General features: G+C 34.1%; 1 protein-coding gene across 6 annotated transcripts in view; it reads right to left on the reverse strand.

The window, feature by feature from the left end:
* The window catches only part of SMARCAD1 (SWI/SNF-related, matrix-associated actin-dependent regulator of chromatin, subfamily a, containing DEAD/H box 1), a 90,380-nt gene continuing 73,644 nt past the window's right edge, over positions 4,246-20,981 (reverse strand). For 3 of the 6 annotated variants that reach the window (XM_013964530.2, XM_005681420.2, XM_005681421.3), the window contains 14 exons: positions 19,526-19,616; positions 16,542-16,641; positions 15,785-15,844; positions 15,600-15,675; positions 13,783-13,918; positions 13,162-13,299; positions 11,901-11,996; positions 11,690-11,807; positions 11,356-11,477; positions 10,484-10,672; positions 9,781-9,899; positions 8,575-8,757; positions 7,372-7,481; positions 4,253-6,019 (listed from right to left, as the gene is read on the reverse strand). In XM_013964530.2, the coding sequence (XP_013819984.1) occupies positions 5,958-6,019; positions 7,372-7,481; positions 8,575-8,757; positions 9,781-9,899; positions 10,484-10,672; positions 11,356-11,477; positions 11,690-11,807; positions 11,901-11,996; positions 13,162-13,299; positions 13,783-13,918; positions 15,600-15,675; positions 15,785-15,844; positions 16,542-16,641; positions 19,526-19,616 (1,600 nt within the window). In that variant the 3' untranslated portion in view covers positions 4,253-5,957. Of the gene's footprint in view, positions 6,020-7,371; positions 7,482-8,574; positions 8,758-9,780; positions 9,900-10,483; positions 10,673-11,355; positions 11,478-11,689; positions 11,808-11,900; positions 11,997-13,161; positions 13,300-13,782; positions 13,919-15,599; positions 15,676-15,784; positions 15,845-16,541; positions 16,642-19,525; positions 19,617-20,981 lie in introns of all 6 variants that reach the window. The other 3 variants (XM_005681418.3, XM_005681419.3, XM_013964532.2) reach the window with 3 other exon arrangements.

Genomic DNA, 20,981 nt, shown 5'->3' on the forward strand with positions numbered 1-20,981 from the left:
TATGGAGGACAGTGTGCAAGTTCCTTAAAAAACTAAAACTAGAACTATCATATGATCCAGCAATCATGTACCTGGGCATATTTCCAGAGGAAACAATAATCTGAAAAGACACATGCACCCTGATATTCATCGCAGCACTATTTATAATAGCCAGGGCACTGAAGCAACCTAAATGCCCGTCAACAGAAGAGGGCTAAGAGGTGGAACATATACGTAATAGAATACTATTCAGCCATAACAGAGTGAAATAATGCCATTTGCAGCAACATGGATGGACCTAGACATTATCACACTACGTTAAGTAAGCCAGAAAAATATCGTATCACTTGTATGTGGGATCTAAAAAAGATACAAATGGATTTATTTACAAAACAGAAACAGACTTAGAGAAATTGAAAACAAATTCATGGTTACCAAAGGTTAAAGTGTGTGTAGTGGGGAATAAACCAGGAGTTTGGGATGAACATACATATACTACTATATATGACAGATAACCAACAAGGACCCCCTATGGTATAGCACAGGGAACTCTATTCAGTACTGTAATTACTTATATGACCAAGGAATCTATGTATAACTGAATCACCTAGATGTACAGCTGAAACAACATTGTAAGTCAATTCTACTCCAATAAAATTAAAAGTATTAAAAAAAAAGAAAAAGAGAACTCACCAACAAAGATGAAAGTGCAGTAAAGAAAAGTGGTAATGCTGGAGTGAAACTCAAACTGAACATCAACGGAAAGACGGTCTTCACACGCAGTCTGAAGAACTTGGTGAAGGCAAACTTCCTGACATAAATGAGGAAAGTGGCTGTGACAAAGCTGAAGATGCCCTGGAGGAAGTGAGACTGGTGAAAAATCCTTCACATTGAAAGAACAGAGGATGAAAAGAATGAGAAGCCAAGCCACAGACAGGAACAAAATACCTGCAAAAGGACTTTATCCAAAATATATAAAGAACTCTTAAACATCAACAATAAAATAAGCAACCTGATTACAACATGGATGAAAACATCTGGATACACACCTCATCAAAGTCACACAGATGGCAAATAAGCATATGAAAAGATGCTCAACATTATATGTTACTAGGGAACTGTAAACAATAAGATTCTATTACATACCTATTATAAAGGTAAAAATTCAAAATATAACACCAACTGCTGGCAAGGATGTGGGGCCACAGGAACTTTTATTCATTTCTGATATAAATGCAAAATAGTACATATACCTTGGAATAGAGTTTGGCAATTTGTTACAAAATTAAACATACTCTTACCATATAATTCAGCAATCACACTCTTTGGTATTTGCCCAAGGGAGCTGAAAACAGGTCCACAAGAAAACCAGCACACTGATGTTGTTGGTAGCTTCATCAATAATTGCCAAAACTTGGAAACAATAATTAGTAATAATTTACATTAGTAGGTTAATGGATAAGAAAACTGTGGTATACCCAATAAGAGAACATTTTCCATTGCTAAAAAGAAATGAGCTATCAAGCCATGAAAAGACATGGAGGACTTAATGGATTTTTAAAGCAGTAAGACTATTCTGCAAGATACTGTAATAGGTTCATCTGTCAAACCCATAGACTGTACAACTTCAAGAGTGAACCTTAGTGGAATCCGTGGACTTTTGGTGATTATGATGTCTCAATGTAGGTTCACTGATTGTAACAAATGTGTCATTTTGGTGTAAGATGTTCATAGGGAGGGAAGTTGTGTTGTGTGGGGACAAGGGTACATGGGAACCCTCTGTACTTCCTGCTTAATTTGCTATGAACCTAAATCTCCTCTACTAAAGTCTATTTAAAAAGAAAAAACCACGGGGGTGAGGGGCATTATTTCGTAACACTGAAAAAGCAATGAAATGTTGGAAGCTGATTGAAATCTAGGATTATGACTATTTGCGAAGGTTAAAAAAAAAAAATTCTTGACTCCAAGTTTTACAGGAAGGTAATGTTCAAATTACTTTGATAAATTTTTTACAAAAATTAAATTTTCTCAACATTTCTAATATTTTACAGTGCACTAAATATTAGTTTTCCTATTTCATTCATTTCCTTATACATTTATTTTATAATGACAAAATTTTTAAAGGTTATGGAACAATCATTTTTCCTGAGGATTATTTTACACTTTCAACTTGAATCATTTTTATAGTTCTATATGACTGTATAAGAACTACCCATATAAACAAGCCATTTACATAGAAACCTTTCAATTAACTGTATATTTGGATTATCGCAATCTATTTTAAACCGTAATTATATTGGAAAATAACATTTTAGTTCAATATACATGTTAATATTATTGAATTGTCTAATCTTAGTATGTCATATCAGGAAACAGATTAACAAAACAGATAGCCTTATCCATGAAATGAATGGCAGAGGAAAGAAAATATAGTTGAGAAGCAAAAAGTGGGGACAGGGTGTAGGAAAAGAAAGAAAAGGCATCTAATTGTGATCTTGTTTAAGGTGCTTCTTTCTTTATAACAATGTTCTATGAAATCTGAGGAAAAAAATTACTGTACACATTATTAAGAATTACACTGAGTCAGAAAGATAAATATCCTATTCTAACACATATATACGGAATCTAGGAAAATGGGACTGAAGTATTTATTTATAGGGCAACAATGCAGAAGCAGACATAGACTTATAGACATGGGGAGAGGGGAGGAGAGGGTGAGATGTATGGAAAGGGTAACATGGAAACTTATTAAATAAAAAAATAAAATAGTAAATGGGAAAATAGATAGTAAAACAGATAGCCAATGGGAATTTGCTGTATGGCTCAGGAAACTCAAAACAGGGCTCTGTATCAAGCTAGAGGGATGGGATGGGAGGGAGATAGGAGGGAAGTTCAAAAGGGAGGGGATATATGTATACCTATGGCTGATTATGTTGAGGTTTGACAGAAAACAACAAAATTCTGTAAAGCTATTATCCTTCAATAAAAAATTAAAAACGAACAATTACACTGAAAAACAAAGTGTATTTCTCAAGTACCTTGTTTCTTCAGATTACTTTTCTTACTGTTAGTAGCTGTTAAGAAATGATAATAGGTTGTAAGCAACTTCTCATTGCAAAGTCCTCATATATGTCATCAGGGCAGTCTAGAGGGAAAAAAAATTGTCCTTCACAGAAGAAATTCAAATAATACTCTAGATAATAAAGGTAGAAACTTTTCTTCCCTCTTATGTATATTGATTTTCCTCCACATAATTACATTCTAACAAGCTTTAATGAAAATAGAACTGAGTGATAAATATATTTATATAAATTATGAAAACTCTATAATATAAAGTCCCACTGTTAACACATATCATGATTCAACATAAAATGCAACCACAGCAGATTTTATAAGGAAATATTTCAATCATAGCATCATCATAACCTTTAGGTAGTCTTCACTGAAAAGAACAACATATTCCATTATCCCATCCAGTATTTAAACATATCCTCACTGAGCAAGTAAGCAAGGGTGAAAGTACATGAATTAATCACAGCAGAAATGAACTGCATGTTGTATTTATAATTAGTAAGAAACCATACCTTTCGGGAAGTTAAAACAAACAATTCCTTATAGACCATTTAAATATCTTAAGGTCATACAAATGGAAACCAAATGTCCTGATAGTCTTATCTAATCATCATTATACAATAACACCAACAATGAGGAACAATATTAATATTTCAACATACATTATCTATTGGTATAAAGTTACAAGACTGCGGGGTCAGGACTAAGAGTTATGAAAACACATTATGTCTTTTAAGGCTTCCCTGGTGGCTCAGACGGTAAAGCGTCTGCCTGCAATGCAGGAGACCTGGGTTCAATTCCTGGGTCGGGAAGGTCCCCTGGAGAAGGAAATGGCAATCCACTCCAGCACTCTTGCCTGGAAAATCCCATGGACATAGGAGCCTGATAGACTACAGTCCATGGGGTCGCAACGAGCCGGACATGACTGAGCGACTTCACTTTATGTCTTTTATCCCTGTGTGACCTGTATTAAAAACACATACGGTGCTTCAGTTGGCCAAACATTACTCCAACAACTGTGGCTTCACATGCTCTTTACTGATGATGGATTTCGAATTTTATTGCTATTAGTTCAATAAAAGGACTAATGAGAATACATCCAAAGTAATGATTCCAGTTTACTGAGAAAGAGACAATATTAAGCACATAATACCATCTGTGCTCAATACAGAAACTACTACAAAATGTATGATAATACAACTTATGATCATAATTATTTTTATTAAGCCAAAAACATAACAGAGCTTTATAAGGAGAACCCAACTACATTTAATTAAACATAAAAATATGGATTAAACAACAACAAAAGAAACAGCCTATCACTGAAGACACATTAATACCAGAAAGTTACAAGGAACCCATTTAAGATTTTTAGAAGGTAACATTCTCAACAATATAAGTGATTTGGGTACCATGATGTAGAAGGAGGTAGTAGTACTATTTGCAGAGTCCTTTCAATCTTTCACTTTCAAGACTGGATAAGTCTACTGAGTCATGAGTTTTTAGGGTCTATATCTGAAGAATCACTATAAGAGCTTCATTAGCCTTCAACTGAAGAGTTCTATTACTCTAAAACTTAGAAAGTCAGGATGTCATTAAAGTATAATCTTCAATAATGAACAAATCTTTGATTTATAAATAAGTTTATTTATAATGATATTTACATAATAAAACAAAACACATGAAACTCACAAGTTATACAAAGAAACTGATGCATAATAAAAACAGCAATATAGACCAACAGGCAAAAATTTAAAGAAAGATTTAATAAAGACTTAAATATCAAGTAGACAACTTTACTTCTAAATTTCACTTTGTCACCCACACTGAATTGGAATTGAAGAATGGCTCTCTCTTCAGGAGGTCCTGTACTGGAAATTCTGCAAAGTGGTAAATTATATTTTGATAAGAATTCAAAGTTAATGACCTATTTCCATGCAGTACCTAATGCTGCCTTAAAATGAAGTCACATTCAGTCTGCTTTGAAGTGAATCAGATTAGTTCTGCCAGACTAGAAAAATGTCACCAACATTTTGCTGATATGTGGAGATGTGGCAGGAATAAACTACTACTTAGAGTAAAGAGAAGTGGAGCAGAAATGACTGGGCAACAGTTTCAATAGAAGCAAAAGCCAGGAGAGGGAAAATAATGAAAACATGCACAAGAATAGGTAGAATAGTAAGCACAGTCAGTGCAGTTGGGAAATGAACAGGAGGATTTACTTCGTGGAGTAAGATAAAGGGTTCTTCAGTTACTATTCACTGGAAAACAACTTAGTGCCTAGCCAAACAAATTTGTGTTAACAGAAGTACTTGGGAGGACCTGGGCTGGGGGTTAGTATATGGAATGCCACCTTTAAATTCAGGTTGAGTTCTTGTTGACAGTGGTGAACATCTGTTTCAAATAGCAATAAAATGAAAGCTATATAATCTATACAGCTGCATTCTTTAACATAATAAAAAAGAACCTTCAAATGAGACGAGCAAAAACAAGACATAAGCATTGTCAAATAAGGCACATGTAAAAATCTACACACATTATCCAGTGAAAGACAATATATATATATATTTGGAGGTAGAAATAATTACAAAAATACTGACATTTCTAAAGCATTAGCGTATTTGTTACAAACAATCACCAACTAATCCCCATTCAGAAAACTGTTTTGTAAAATGATTATTTAACATCCTCAAGACTACATATTCGTGGCTTTTTTTGAAATTTCACATGTGAGCATCTGGAGAATTCAGTTAGTGGCAAAAAAGTTGTCCATACTGTGAGAAATGTAATATGGAAATTATAAAAAGTTATAAATGTTCATAAACCCCATGGTCATCATAATGTAAATGTCCTTGAGTGCACCAAGTTGATACTTCCTCATCAGTTAGGAATGAACAATTCTCATTTCACAGGCCCATTGATGTTTTTAGTAACGTGGCTATATCTGCTGGCATACTTCCTTCGTCACCTGCAGGTCAGAAACTGGTGTTACAAGCTTGATAAAAATATTTTATGAAGGATACTTCTTTCCAATTTTCTCTACTTTTGGTGAATTCTTAATCACCTTTCAAAGCCCAGTTTGATTCAGTGTTACTCCCTGTTAAAAATCTTCTCAAATTCCTACAAATAATATTAGGGCTACTTCCCCTGTGCTCATGTCCACATTGCCAGCAGAGTAGTCTACAGCTTCTCTTTCTGATTTGATAAAGATATAGAGACAGATATAGATAGCCTGGATCATATCCTATTTATAGACCACATAGTATTTATTCCTCAGGTTCACTAAATAAAAGCATCTATATAACAATCTGAATGTGAAAATAAAGACAAAACTCACAAATCCAGACAGAAATAATTTCCTCTAAACTTATTTTCAGTCCAAAGATATCATCATTGACTTAAAGAAAATTTCAATTAAACAAGACCCCACTTATCCAGGTGTCTCTCTTTGTCACTCATACAGACCCCAGCTATAGTCTAAACAAAACTTTTATCTACTCTTCTCCTTTCAGTAAAAAAATGCATAAGATGACAAACCACTGTATAAACTCTCAGGAAATTCACTGACATGCTTGCCTCTGAACTTGTCAAAGACTTGAAAACAGTCCATGAAATCCAAAATTTACCATCACATAAAAAAGTAAGATGCAGAAATAACTGGTCATACAATAAAAAATAAACTTTATGAGGAAGCTGGGTGATAGGGTGGGAAGGAGGCTTTTATTTGCGTTTTTATATCTTAGGAATCTTGAACTATGTGGCCTTATTTACCTTTTTAATAAAAAATTAAAACTTTAAAAATCATTCTCTTCAAAAAGATGGAGGAAATGGAGACAGTTCTATTTGATGACTGTTTCTAATATCCAATTGCTCTTTAATTTAAAATTATTCAATTTTTTAATAAGTGCATTGTGTTGTACTCTAGAGTAATGAGTATTTTGCTAGTCAAAATGAAATTAATATACATGTCATAGTTCTTAAGAACTTAATATTGTGCCATGTGCTCGGGATTCATAAATATTTCTAATATAGTAAGTAAATTATAAAACTGCAGATAAAATTATGGACCCAATTTTATTTCTGGGATATTTTTGTGTCAGAGACTGAGAATGGAAGAGACAGGATTTTTCAAAATCAAAGTGGTTTTATCAGTTCTGGCAAAATGATCTTAGTTATTGCAGTACTTTTGACACAAGTATGCTTATCTTCTCCTGTGCTATCCATAATCTGCATACCAATCAAGGACTCAGACCATCTTTGTTACTCCCTGCTACTGCTAAATTGATGCCCTTCCATATTTTATGCTGACAAAAAACTTACCTTCATCTACTGTGGTCATATCTTGTTCCAGTTTCAATTTCTGTTGATTAATTTTTAGCATGGATTCTTCAATTGTCCCTTGGCCTATTAATTTTATAACTAGTACTTCTCTAAAGAAAACACAAGATATGTCCACTGGTTACTTAATATAAAATTATTTGATATATATAAACTATGAAATACATAAATCACTTAAGAGTGCCTTAAGAATAATTAGAAAATTGTTTTAATGAATACATCCATAAATTTAAGTTCTTTTATTCACACTACTTAAGACTGACATTTTCTGAGCATGTCACTTATTGATTCAAGAGATAAGAAAAAGGTATCTATAAAAATTGCTGGTATAACTGAATTACAACAAACAATCCTGGGTTCAGGTAGGTATTTCATTTTAACAAAGAACATGCTTTGCTTATCAGGTTCCAAGCGATATAATTTAGTACAAAAAGCATGAAGTGTTGTAAAGTACAGAGATTACATAGGAGGTTTTAGTTCTACAGTAAGTACTAATAAATATTTGGTTCATAAATGAACTTATCAATGTCTTTTGGAAATACAGTAAAATACCCCACAAAGACTGATTGTTTGCTGTTTACATTGAGAACAGAGCTGAATTATAGGTATTTTCACCTCTTTATGTCCTGTGAGCAATGTCTAATTTAACTTTCACCTAAAATACCTACAGCTCACATAACCTACTTCCTATGAGGTAAGAAGGTAGCAACCGTATCACGTTACCAAATCTGTCTGGCTCTTACACGGCTTAACAAGAAGTTATTTCAATTACTAATCTTTTTCAAAGGGGCTGGGCCACTGGCAGGACTTCGTTTTCATTAGTTGCAGACCGATATGGACTAGGGGTGGGAGGTTATTCTGTTTTATTTTTAAGGCTACACCATGTAGCTTGTGGGATCCTAGTTTCCCAACCAGGGATTGCACCCGCTCTCCTGGCAGTGAAAGTGCATAGTCCTAACCGCTGGACCTCCAGGGAATTCCCTGCTTTAATTACTAGAATATGAATAGGTTATATAGTGGAGTTCATATCCAACACTGTTGGTATAAAATACCACAGGAGCCTTGCTTTGCTGAAAATACAAAAACAAAAAGCTAAGAGAGGACATCTGACAGATCATATTCTAATATTCTATAGAAATTAAACTGCCATTTAATTAAAAATAAGTTTCAACTGCAAACACTCACTTTGTCTGGCCTACTCTATGACATCTATCTTCTGCTTGTTTGTCATTGTAAGGATTACAGTCAATATCATGAAGGATGACAACATTTGCTGAAGTCAGGTTTATTCCTAAGCCACCAGCTTTTGTTGACAGCAGAAAGACGAAGATATCCATATCGGTATTAAACTCATCAATTAGATGAATCCTAGAAGATAAATATATTATGTTAAATCTCACAAAAAGGTTTATAGTGAAAACTGAAAGCAATCACATCACATGGAAAATAAACTTCAAGATGTAAATATATGCTCTTGGCACTCTAGTTATTTTCCTTTTCTATACCATTTATCTCTCTGCTGCTACTGCTAAGTCACTTCAGTCATGTCCGACTCTGTGCAACCCCAGATGGCAGCCCACCAGGCTACCTGTCCCTGGGAAGAACACTGGAGTAGATTGCCATTTCCTTCTCCAATGCATGAAAGTGGAAAGTGAAAGTGAAGTCACTCAGTCGTGTCCGACTCTTCGCGACCCCATGGACTGCAGCCTACCAGGCTCCTCTGTCCATGGGATTTTCCAGGCAAGAGTACTGGAGTGGGGTGCCATAACTATGCAGATTTGATTAATTCCTAATTAATTTTGTCTTTTGTTAAAAGACTCTTGGCTTTTCTAAATTTTGATATGGCTTTGTGATCATTAACCTTCTTAGAGTCAGTCAGCTATGACTCACAGACAATATCCCTGATGAACTATGCATTTCAAGATTAAACTATAATGTTCGTTCTCTTTGGTATTACTTCTCTTCCTATTCAACGCAGGAAAAAAAAACTTACTCTAGCTGATAAAAAAATAAACCAAAGATATAATGCAGTTTAAACACACTAGAAAAAGCACTGCTTTTAAGACAACCAAAACCCCAAACTTACTCAACTACCCTCAAAATAAGAAAAGTCCAAGATTTTAAGGTAATCTTGGTTTAAAGATAATGTGCTTTAGGCTCGGAATGATTTTCAAAGAGAAAAGCACTGACATACATATAACTCTACTAGCTGTTTCAAAATATATCTGAATATGATTCAGAACAAAAATTAAATTTTCCTCATCTTAGGGTAATGAACAAACATAAGATTCAAAGCAATATACAATTCCATGAAAAGCTCTAGACGTTTAAAATTCTAACAGTTACTCTTATTTGAGAGTAAGACATTTTCTGAAACCAAAGTATACCAACCTTTCAGAAATCTGAGTCTTCCCATCTAATCTGAGGTACCTATGCTGATGATGCTTTAAGAGAACCTCTAAAATATCCAGCATCATGGTAAATTGGCTAAATAATACAACTCTATCACCCTGTGGAAATACATATATTAGTTAGATACATAAAAAATAAAATGGTAAGTATCTAATGAAAAACTGCCTCTTTAATAATAATAATCAAGTAATCATAGTGAAGATAAATTTCTTATTTTAGATTATATATAAATTATCTAAACTTTGGACCTAAAATTGATTTTTAAGACTAATTAATAGGAATAGCTACAAAAAATACTAATTAGATTGTGATCTTACAAATCTATTTCACATGGAACATTATGCATTAATTTATGTTAATGCTCACATATAAGGATTAATTTATGTTACCATTGTATCTTCAAAATACTAATTTTGAAGTAGTTATATAGAATGCCACCTATGAAATAATGACAATTAAGATTATTTTAAAAATATATATTCTATTAACTTCTATTAGATGGAGGAAAAGTAATCAGGAAAACATGCCCAAATATATCCAAAAAATGCTCAAAACATTAATTTCTAGAAGACTGTAGAACACAGGCTAAAACTTCAAGAAAGTCAAATCATGCCAGAACTACTTTTAAAGTAGCTGAACTAATTGGGAAAACATATAAGGGAGAAATATTATTCTTTAGTACCTTCTGCTTCAATTCAGACAAGATGCATCCTAAAACTCGAAATTTTCCAGAATCTAAAATCAAGTCCATGTCTAACTGGAAGTTATTAATATGTCGATACTGTTTACAAAGTACATGTAATTCAAAATCTGTCATAACTTCCATATCTTCAAAGATCAGGTCAGGGTTAGCCTCACAATGTGTAGGTTCCTCAAAATAAAACAAAACAATATACACCTCAAAATGAAGATAATTTATAATATGATTAGAACAATCTAATAAAATTGTTCAGATCTTTCAGTGCTACAGATTTGGAAAGGAAATTAATAATTATTTTTTCGGCTATAATACAGATAAGAAGTTCTTACTGTTTTAGAGATAACATACTGATATATTTACAGTTGAAATAATGTCTAGAATTTGGTTCAAAATAATCCTGGGGAAGATTCTAGGTGAAACAAGAGATAGCAGTCTCATTCCAGATGATAACTGTAGAATATGGGTGAAGGTTACACAGGTAGAAGCTTTCATTATACAATTCTCTCCACTTTTACATGTCTAAAATTTCCCATGAGCTTAATATAAAACAGTTACAGAAAACACGGAAACAAAAGCATATGGCTGTGTTAGAACAAAACTTTATTTGTAAACTTAGCTACTGTCATATTTGGCCTCACGGTCACAGCTGGCTGACTCTTGATGTAGACTGTCAGTCCTTCTTGGCTCTTATGTCTCCTAACTGTTTTCAACTTTGTCTTAAAAATGTTTTTCTTAAATATTTGGTTAAAGGGTTAATATCTTTATTAGGTTCAGTGGTCTGACTTTTAGACTAACAATGAATCTCAAGCTTAATAGTGCTAATAAAGCTTATTGTTAGCATAGAATATCCTTACCTTTAGCATAAGCTGAGACATTTCCTTGAGTTTTTCAGCTGTGTAATATTGGCGATGTAATAAAGGATGATTGGCCATTTTTCTCAATTGCATCATGACATTGCACATTTCTGTATTTTTTTCTGTGATCCAAAAAGTACACATAAAAAAAAAAAAAAGTTGATGGCCACTTGCTGAAATATATCTCAATGCAAACAAAAGGTTTTAAAATTATTTCTTCAAATTCCAACTTAAAAAAAAAAAAAAAGCAAATCCCACTATCATACGATTAAACAAAAAAGTAGTCCCAGTACAGGATTATTCTTTACATAAAATTGTGAAAATAAGGTTATACCTAGGTTATTGATAGACTTTTTCAATCTGTTGAAGAGATTCATATACAGTTGTTCCTGCTTCTCTGACATTGCACATAACTCAATTCGATCTTTTTTGGGGGGTAGCTGCTTGAGAACCTGTGAAAGGAAAACAGTTTAAGCAGATCATTCAAATAAAGAGTAAAAAAGATTTTAAAACCAATCATAATAAAAATACACAGATAGAGTTACCTCTTCTTTTACTCTTCTGAGAATAAATGGTTTTATAATTTGTTTTGCATGTGCTATTCTCTCCTTTTCATATATACTTTGCTCATCTGCTGATTTCTAAGTAAAGTAAGAACATGACATTTTAATGTTATTACACAACATAAAACTCTCCCTCACTACATTCTGAGTTGTTTCCCGTAGAAATTCAGTTCATTCTAGATGGAACTTGAATTCTGGGCTGACATAGTTCTTAAGACTCCACATGTACTTTCAGGTTTTGTGACAAATCATGTACTCTCCGGAGGTAACGAAAATTGAACTGCACTAGGATACTGTTCAGAAGTAACTAACTGATGAGTCATTACTGATTAACACAGATAACTCTCTTAAAAAGATATGTGTGTATTTAAGGGAGTTTGGGTGGAGGTAAAGAGAGAGAGAAGTAGAAACTTGTATCTATTTGTGGAAAATGGCCCCCAAAGAAAGCTAGTGCAGGTGATGCAAATCATTAGTCTACAGAAATAGGGTAGTTCCTAGCCAAAACCTGTTAATTTTGGAGAAAAGGAATTTTATTCTAAGATTTTAAAGGAATCCTCCATATCCTCTGATCTGCTAAGGCCACCAAGTGGGAGGGAATATATTAGTGAAATTAGAAAGGCAGCTGGCAGTAGAAGATTATTAGAAAATTCTCACAAAATACATGTGATTTGGGAGAGTGTCAAGAACCTATATAAACATTGTTGTGCTGGAAAATCAGAGTTCCTGAAAACTACACTTTCACTTTTTCTAAGTAACAGGGAAAAAATTAACCATATTTTCTTCTAAATAAGATTTCTTTATTGTGACTTTTAATTTATGGAGTGTTAATGCAAAACATATCTCCCAGTATATGAATTTTTGGGATATTCTATCTTTGCTTGGCTTTATAGTTTACCTATTAAAAAAAACGCTCATTTATCTAATTTTAAAAAAGAAAATGATATGATCAAACTTTCTCCACATATTAAATATCTGAGCTATCCGTTGATTTGAAACGATGATTCAGAAAATCAGGATATTAAAAACCAAAACTTTCACACAATGATTATAGAAGCCTCCAGTTTATTTCCCGTTGTATTTTGGCTGACTTCCCAACTCATCCAAATACAGGGATATCAACCACTCAAACTTATTTCATAAGGACACAAGTCCGACGAAAACAAGAAAAAAGACAAAATTTAAAAATGATCCAGATAAAACACAAAGTAAGACATTTGAGAAAAAAATATGAATTTATGCTTACTGTCTTAGAAGAAAACATTCTTCGTATTTCACTGGTGCTACTACTGAACATATGCGGCATAACAAAATTCAACAGTGACATGAGTTCTAACAGGTTATTTTGCACAGGTGTGCCTGTGAGCAGCAGACGGTTATTTGCCTATGAACAAAGATAAAAGTTTAGATTAGCGTTGCCTTAAAAAAAAAAAATATCTATATACTTTTTGGTTATCTCCCTCACTGGAGGAGAAAAAAATTGAAATCATTATTAGTAATAAAATATTGAATGTATAAAATAGTCAGTTTATAAGTGGGTAACTCATGTTCCCACATTACTTTTCTATGAAGCAATGAAAAAAGATAGATTACCTCTGATATCCATAAATTTATCCTACAGTACAAAGGTTGGCAAACTGAAGCTCATGAGGTAAGAATGGTTTCTACATTTTTAAAGGGTTTAAAAAAAAGAAAAAGCAAAAAACAAGTGATAGTACCTATCTATGGCTCATGGAGCATGAAAAGTTACTTATCTGGTCCTATACAGAAAAAGTTTACTGGTGCCTAATATAAGATACCATACACATACACACACACCATCTGAAATTTTATCATACTTGGAAAAATTCAGAGAACATTCTCTTACATTAATTGTCATAAGGTGCTGGTAGCGGATGGAGCCCATATTCTTCAGCATATGGCCCTCATCAAAAATTGCATAATTCAGTTTCAGCCGACGAAACAAACTACGATCATCAGAACTGCTGATAGCACAGTTATACCTGTCACCAAAATAAAAAATCAGTCTCTAAGAACAAACCTTTAAAAGCGTGGACTCGTGAGATTAATGTTTTAAAAAATTATTTTATTTATATATTTTTAATAGCTAGTACCTAACACAGCTGGTACTCAAATAAGTACTGATGCAGTTATATCCAATAATTATTGATGTACATGTAAGTGTATATGTGTTAGTCACTCAGTTGTGTCTGACTCTTTGCAATCTAATGGACTATAGCCTGACAGACTCCTCTGTCCATGGAATTCTCCAAGCAAGAATACTAGAGTGGGTAGCTATTCCCTTTTCCAGTGGATCTTCTTGATTTAGGGATCCAGTCCAGGTACCCTGCACTGCAGGTGGATACTTTACCATCTGAGCTACCAGGAGGAGGATGTGCATGTAACCAAGTTACAAAAGCTGCAATATAAAAGACAATTTATGTGCTGCAATTAGACAACCTCTACACATCTAGGAAGAGGCCAATTTGGGTACAATTTATGTGATCTGCAATTATCACATACTTTGCTTTATGAACTATTATATTTTAAGAAGCAGTAAGGAAAAAAAAACATGAAGCTAAGACATTTCTGTTAAGAATATAATGTGCTGTGCTTAGTTGTTCATTGTATTAAACTGGCAGAGTGAATCTAAGAAATAACAGTTAACAGCAGCTAGCAGTACAAGACTATATATGAAAATGGAGTTTCTTTTATTAAGAAAAGATGAATTCTGGATGAATTCTTTTAATCATGGTCTCCTACAGAATTAATTAAAAAGCGTTATTATGGTTCAGTTCAGTTGCTCAGTCGTGTCCGACTCTTTGCGACCCCATGAATCGCAGCACGCCAGGCCTCCCTGTTCATCACCAATTCCCAGAGTTCACTCAGACTCATGTCCATCGAGTCAGTGATGCCATCCAGCCATCTCATCCTCTCTCGTCCCCTTCTCCTCCTGCCCCCAATCCCTCCCAGCATCAGTCTTTTCCAATGAGTCAACTCTTCGCATGAGGTGACCAAAGTACTGGAGCTTCAGCTTTACAATCATTCCTTCCAAAGAAATCCCAGGGTTGATCTCCTTCAGAATGGACTGGTTGGATCTCCTTGCAGTCCAAGGGACTCTCAAGAGTCTTCTTCAACACCACAGTTCAAAAGCATCAATTCTTCAGCACTCAGCCTTCTTCACAGTCCAACTCTCACATCCATACATGACTATTGGAAAAACCATAGCCTTGACTAGACAGACCTTAATTGGTAAAGTAATGTCTCTGCTTTTGAATATGCTATCTATGTTGGTCATAATTTTTCTTCCAAGGAGTTAAGCGTCTTTAACTTCATGGCTGCAGTCACCATTTGCAGTGATTTTGGAGCCCCCCAAAATAAAGTCTGACACTGTTTCCACTGTCTTCCCATCTATTTCCCATGAAGTGATGGGACCAGATGCCATGATCTTCGTTTTCTGAATGTTTAGCTTTAAGCCAACTTTTTCACTCTCTTTTATGGTACTATCCACCAAACTGAAAAATGCGTAAATCTTCAACAGTTCATTCTATTACTTTTGTTGCATAGTCCTTAGCATAAATTTTATTTCATTTTACTACTACTATTTTTAAAACATTTTTAAAAAAAGATTTGGTGGCTGTAAAACAATTTTTTCTCTTCCAATTTTTTTTTCTCAATACTTACGTGGTCACGATTACATTGTATTCTTCATATCTACTATGAATGTTGTATCTAATCTGTTTACGTTCTTCTTGAGAACCTAGAATTTAACGATGAAACATACAAATTGATTGTATTTATTGTACTTAACTGTATGTTAAGATTTTAAAGACGTTTCCAAAGCTAAGAGAATAATGACAAATTCTTACCATAGTAACAGAGCACCTTTAAAGTGGGGCACCATAAATTAACTTCTCTTAACCAGTTATCTATGAGACAAAAGAGATATTACTTGTAGCATCTGCTACAAAGGATATATGTGTGCAATGAAATGAACACTAAAGTCTAACAAGTTCTACCAGGAAATTCTTCTTTTAAAAAGTTAACAGAAGATGATTTTGAAAAATCACAGACTTCACAGTGTTATCCCTGAGATTTTCAGGTGGCACCAAAATAAAGAGCAGAAGCCCAATCATTATATTTACAGATGATTATTAATTTCTAATTTTGACATTTCTTTTTTTTAGGGGTGGTGTTACGTTCATACATATATTCTCTGACTCCAGTCTACAATCAGTTGAAAAAGAATGAAACAGTAATTTGAATTGGGATGAACTGCATATTTCTCACTTAATAAATGTTTAGTTATAAGTTTAAATCACCTAGCTTCCCTTAAATTAGTTACTCATGAAACAATTTAAAAGTATTATGAAAACAAATAATCTTTTCAAATGATACTTGATCTGTAATAATTTATAAGATGAATAACTTACTTATACTGGAGTTATTTTCTTTAAAAAGACTTCCAATATAATAACACACATACGCAAAGGGAGAAAAGTTGTGAGGAAATCACAAAAATGAACATCCACCTCCACAAACTAAGAAATCACACACACACACTTTTTCTTCCCTTCATATAAAACACTATTTAGTGGAGTAAAATTGTCCACAGTAGTAACAAACCTATAGTTGATGCTGGAACAACAATCAAATGAGGACCTTTATTACCCTCCTGATAGAGGTACGCCAGAAATGCAATGGCTTGAATAGTTTTTCCCAGGCCCTAAAATAAAAGTTTAAAAGAAAACATATTAAATATAAAAACAAACCAAAGACCCAAATAAATACGGGAAAAGGAAAGAAAAAAGAATATTTCTGGTCTTATTTATTTATGATTCCCCACAATGCAACTCTACTAAATTCTTAGTTCTCAATAACCATAAAACAGATCATAATCTCCAAGTGATACTACAACGTAAAGAGTGGGATGTATTTTAACTGCTAGTTAGTATGTGATACACACTAAAATGAAAGACCTCTGCTTGCATATAAAGGATATAATTTTGGTAATTGTTAATATAAAGCAACCATTTAATACATATTGGATTGATAGAAAACAGCTGACTAACCCATCCTATTACTCAGGAATTTTACTCCTAAGAATATATTCAAGAGATATGAGCGCATATGTCCATGAAAAATCTTGGGTAAGAATATTGATGCACTTTTATTACAATAACCTCACACTGGAAATAATCTAAACTGTCATCAATAATCTAAACTGCCAGGAAAGTGGATAAAAAGCAACCACCACCACCAACCACTGATACATGGAAGAGCATGGATTAATCTTAGTAATTTTATTATGTACCAAATGAACCAGAAACTACTTAAACAGTATATATTGTATGGATCTATTCATATCAAGTTCAGAAATCATAAAAAAAAATTATTGTACTGTGATAGGTGTCAGAATAGTGGTGATGTTTATGACTGAAAAGGAGCATAAGGCAACTTTCTGGGATGATGGAAATGTTGACTGAGAGGCAGTCACATGGGTGTGCATACATGTAAAAAGTCACTAAGCTGGAAATTTGTATGCACATCAATAAAGTATTATATTTAAAAAAGGCTGCTGCTGCTGCTAAGTCGCTTTAGTTGTGTCTGACTCTATGTGACCCCACAGATGGCAGCCCACCAGGCTCCCCTGTCCCTGGGATTCTCCAGGCAAGAACACTGGAGTGGGGTGCCATTTCCTTCTCCGATGCATGAAAAGTGAAGTGAAGTTGCTCAGTTGTGTCCAACTCTTCATGACCCCATGGACTGTAGCCTACCAGGCTCATCCGGTCATGGGATTTTCCAGGCAAGAGTACTGGAGTGGGTTGCCATTTCCTTCTTCAAAAAAGGCTAGAGAGGAAGAATAGCTCCTCAGGAGAGCTAAACATTGCGAAATGTTAGGAACTGAATTGCTCTCAACCTCAAATTTACATGTTGAAGTCCTAACTCCAAATGTTAAGATTTTTTGGAGATAAAGCTTTTAAAGAGATAAGTTAAATATAGAGTCGTAAGGGTAAGGGCCCAACCCTTATCTCTAAGAAGAAAGACTGAATGTGCCCACAGGAAAAGCCATGTGAGGACACAGCAATGTGTCTATCTACAAACCAGACAGGAGCCTCTGGTGAAACCAAACCTGCCAATACTTTGATTTTAGACTTCCAGTCTCCAGAACTAAGAGAAATTTCTGTTGTTTAAGTCTCCCTGTCTTTAATATTTTGTTAGGGAAGCCCTAACAGACACTACCTTATCATAAATATTGTACTTTACAGGATACAAAAACAGTTCCACATAACATATCTCATTGATACCAAATATGATATAGGAATTACCTATGCTTTACTAACTTTAGCCTTGAGAGATTAGATCATTTGGTAAAGGTTAGGCGGCCCATGAAGGACAAATGTAGACCCAGAACCCAGATTTGATTCCCAAGTCCAGTTTCCACAATTATACTATTCTATATTCTATATATAACTTCTAATTATTTTTAAATCCCGCATATATTATTCACTCTTCTAAATCACTTGTATGTTTTAACAAAAGTATGAGGTACATGTAGGAATTGTCTTAAAATACTGACGATTATTTTACTAGAAGCGAAACAGAGGACAACGGTTATTATCTTGACTTGTCAATTTTTATTTTGAAACTCTATACAGTGTAAAAGAGCTGACTCACAGGAAAAGACCCTGATGCTAGGAAAGACTGAAGACAGGATCAGATGGTTGGACTACAGCATCGCTGACTCAACAGACATGAGTTTGAGCAAATTCCAGGAAATAGTGAAGGACAGGGAAGCCTGCATGCTGCAGTCCATGGTGTCACAAACAGTCGGACATGATTTAAGAGAGTGAACACCACCCCCACCACAACTTAATACATATATATTCAATAAACATTTTTTCCACTGAACATGATTCATTTTTAATAAATACTTTTTTAAAAGTATACCTGATGGAAGGAAGGTACAAGTTAGATTAAAGGTCAAGTTTCTACATGACAATACTTGGACTACTGGCTGTAATGAACTTCCTAAGCTTACCTTCAAGTAAAATGTGATTGGGAAAAGAACAGAAACTCAGAGATCTCTAATAAAAGTAAAATGGCTGAGATGACGGTGATGATAAATGTGTAGACTGACTTACTGACAAGGACAAGTATCTACGATCAGTTTTAAAGGCAGCTATAGAAAAGCACATGCAGTAACATCTCTTTTAGTGTAATATGTATGTATGTACATGTGTATATATGTACGGTGCGTTCAAACACATCTGCAGAATAATCTGGAAAGGTACAGCAAAATAAATACTTATTTTAAGGTGACAGGATTATGTGTGATACTGTTTTTTTCCCTATGTATTTTTATGTAACACCTAATTTTAAAAATATATATTTATTAATTTGATGAGAAAGATAAAAAAAACTATTTTCATTTCTGAGAGGAAGTACGGAGGCTAAAACTCACATAAGCAATAGAAAACTGAGAAGGGTAAGAGGGCTTATACTTTGGTAAGAGCAGTAAACTAACAGGGTCAAGGGAGATTTTCACTTTTTAAATGACAGCAAGGATGCCTACTAATAATATATCCTAGAAATGGAGTACTACTTACCATTTCGTCTGCCAAAATGCCATTAAGTCCATGTTTATGTACCAATGCCAGCCAATTCAAACCAACCTTCTGATAGGGCTTGAGTGACAAACTGGTAAAGAGAAAGTTACCGAATGTTACAGACTTATAATTCTATTAACTTTCTCTACTAGTTTTCTGAGACGCAGTTTAGGTTTACAATGCACACAAAAAGTAAAGTATCTAGATGTGGTCTTACCTTTTAACTTATTGTTATTAATAAAAGCTATTTACACTTAAGAAAATGAACCCAAAACATAACACGTTTTAAAAAGTCTCTCAAATTGCATTCTGTATTTGTTGATTTACTTCTTCTGGCAATAAGAATTACAAAAGGTATTATCATATTCAGTTAAAATGTAATGCTATGAAATTAATTACATAAATAATTAGACTATTAACTATGGTAACATATTACAAAGCTAACATTTATTTAGAAAAATGCATTCATATGAATGAGTATTAGCATAATGAGGAACTTAAAAGTATCAGAACAAAAACATAAGCATAACTTGCTACTTTGCCAGGCTGATTTAATAAACACTTTCTGAATGAATGCCAATCACCTTTAATGTCGCTGGTATATATAATTACAGAGCATGTATGCATTGTGTATTTATGTTTGAACTATGTATAAATGTAAACTTGCTAGGCGTCAATAAATACCAATGAATAGAAAACAGCAGGCAAGTGTCAAAATGTGATTTAATTTGTGAACACATAACAGATTAATCCCTGGGATTAACTTTCTTGAAAGGTAAAATGGAAGCGTTACAGTGGACGAAAACAATAGATTTTTTCTGAAAGTTCAAGTTGTTAAAAACTAGTATTTACTGAACATCTATTACATACACAGATACACAAAAATATCATTTTCAGGTATTACCTCATTCAATCTTTAAGTATTCCATAGAGTTAGGCTATTATCATTTTAACAGATGAAAAAACCTGAGGCTCAGCAATTTGCCTGAGGCTGCATAACTACAAAGCAAAATCTTATGGATAAAATTTTAACTCAGAAAGTCTCTCTCACTCAAAAGCATATTCTTATACTCGCTGCTAATGCTGCTAAGTAGCTTCAGTCGTGTCTGACTCTGTGCAACCCCACAGACGGCAGCCCACCAGGCTCCCGTCTCTGGGATTCTCCAGGCAAGAACACTGGAGTGGGTGAGTGGGTTGCCATTTCCTTCTCCAATGCATGAAAGTGAAAAGTGAAAGTGAAGTCGCTCAGTCGTGTCCGACTCCTAGCGACCCCATGGACTGCAGCCCACCAGGCTCCTCTGTCCATGGGATTTGCCAGGCAAGAGTACTGGAGTGGGGTGCTATTGCCTTAAACCCCACATTAACATAAAAACTTAAGACAAGGCCATGCTCCTCATTCTACAGCTTTTATTCTGTCCCTTTACTTTCTGCTACACATATCCTATCTACACATAGG

This window comes from Capra hircus, chromosome 6 (assembly GCF_001704415.2).
Source record: "Capra hircus breed San Clemente chromosome 6, ASM170441v1, whole genome shotgun sequence".
NCBI lineage: Eukaryota > Metazoa > Chordata > Mammalia > Artiodactyla > Bovidae > Capra > Capra hircus.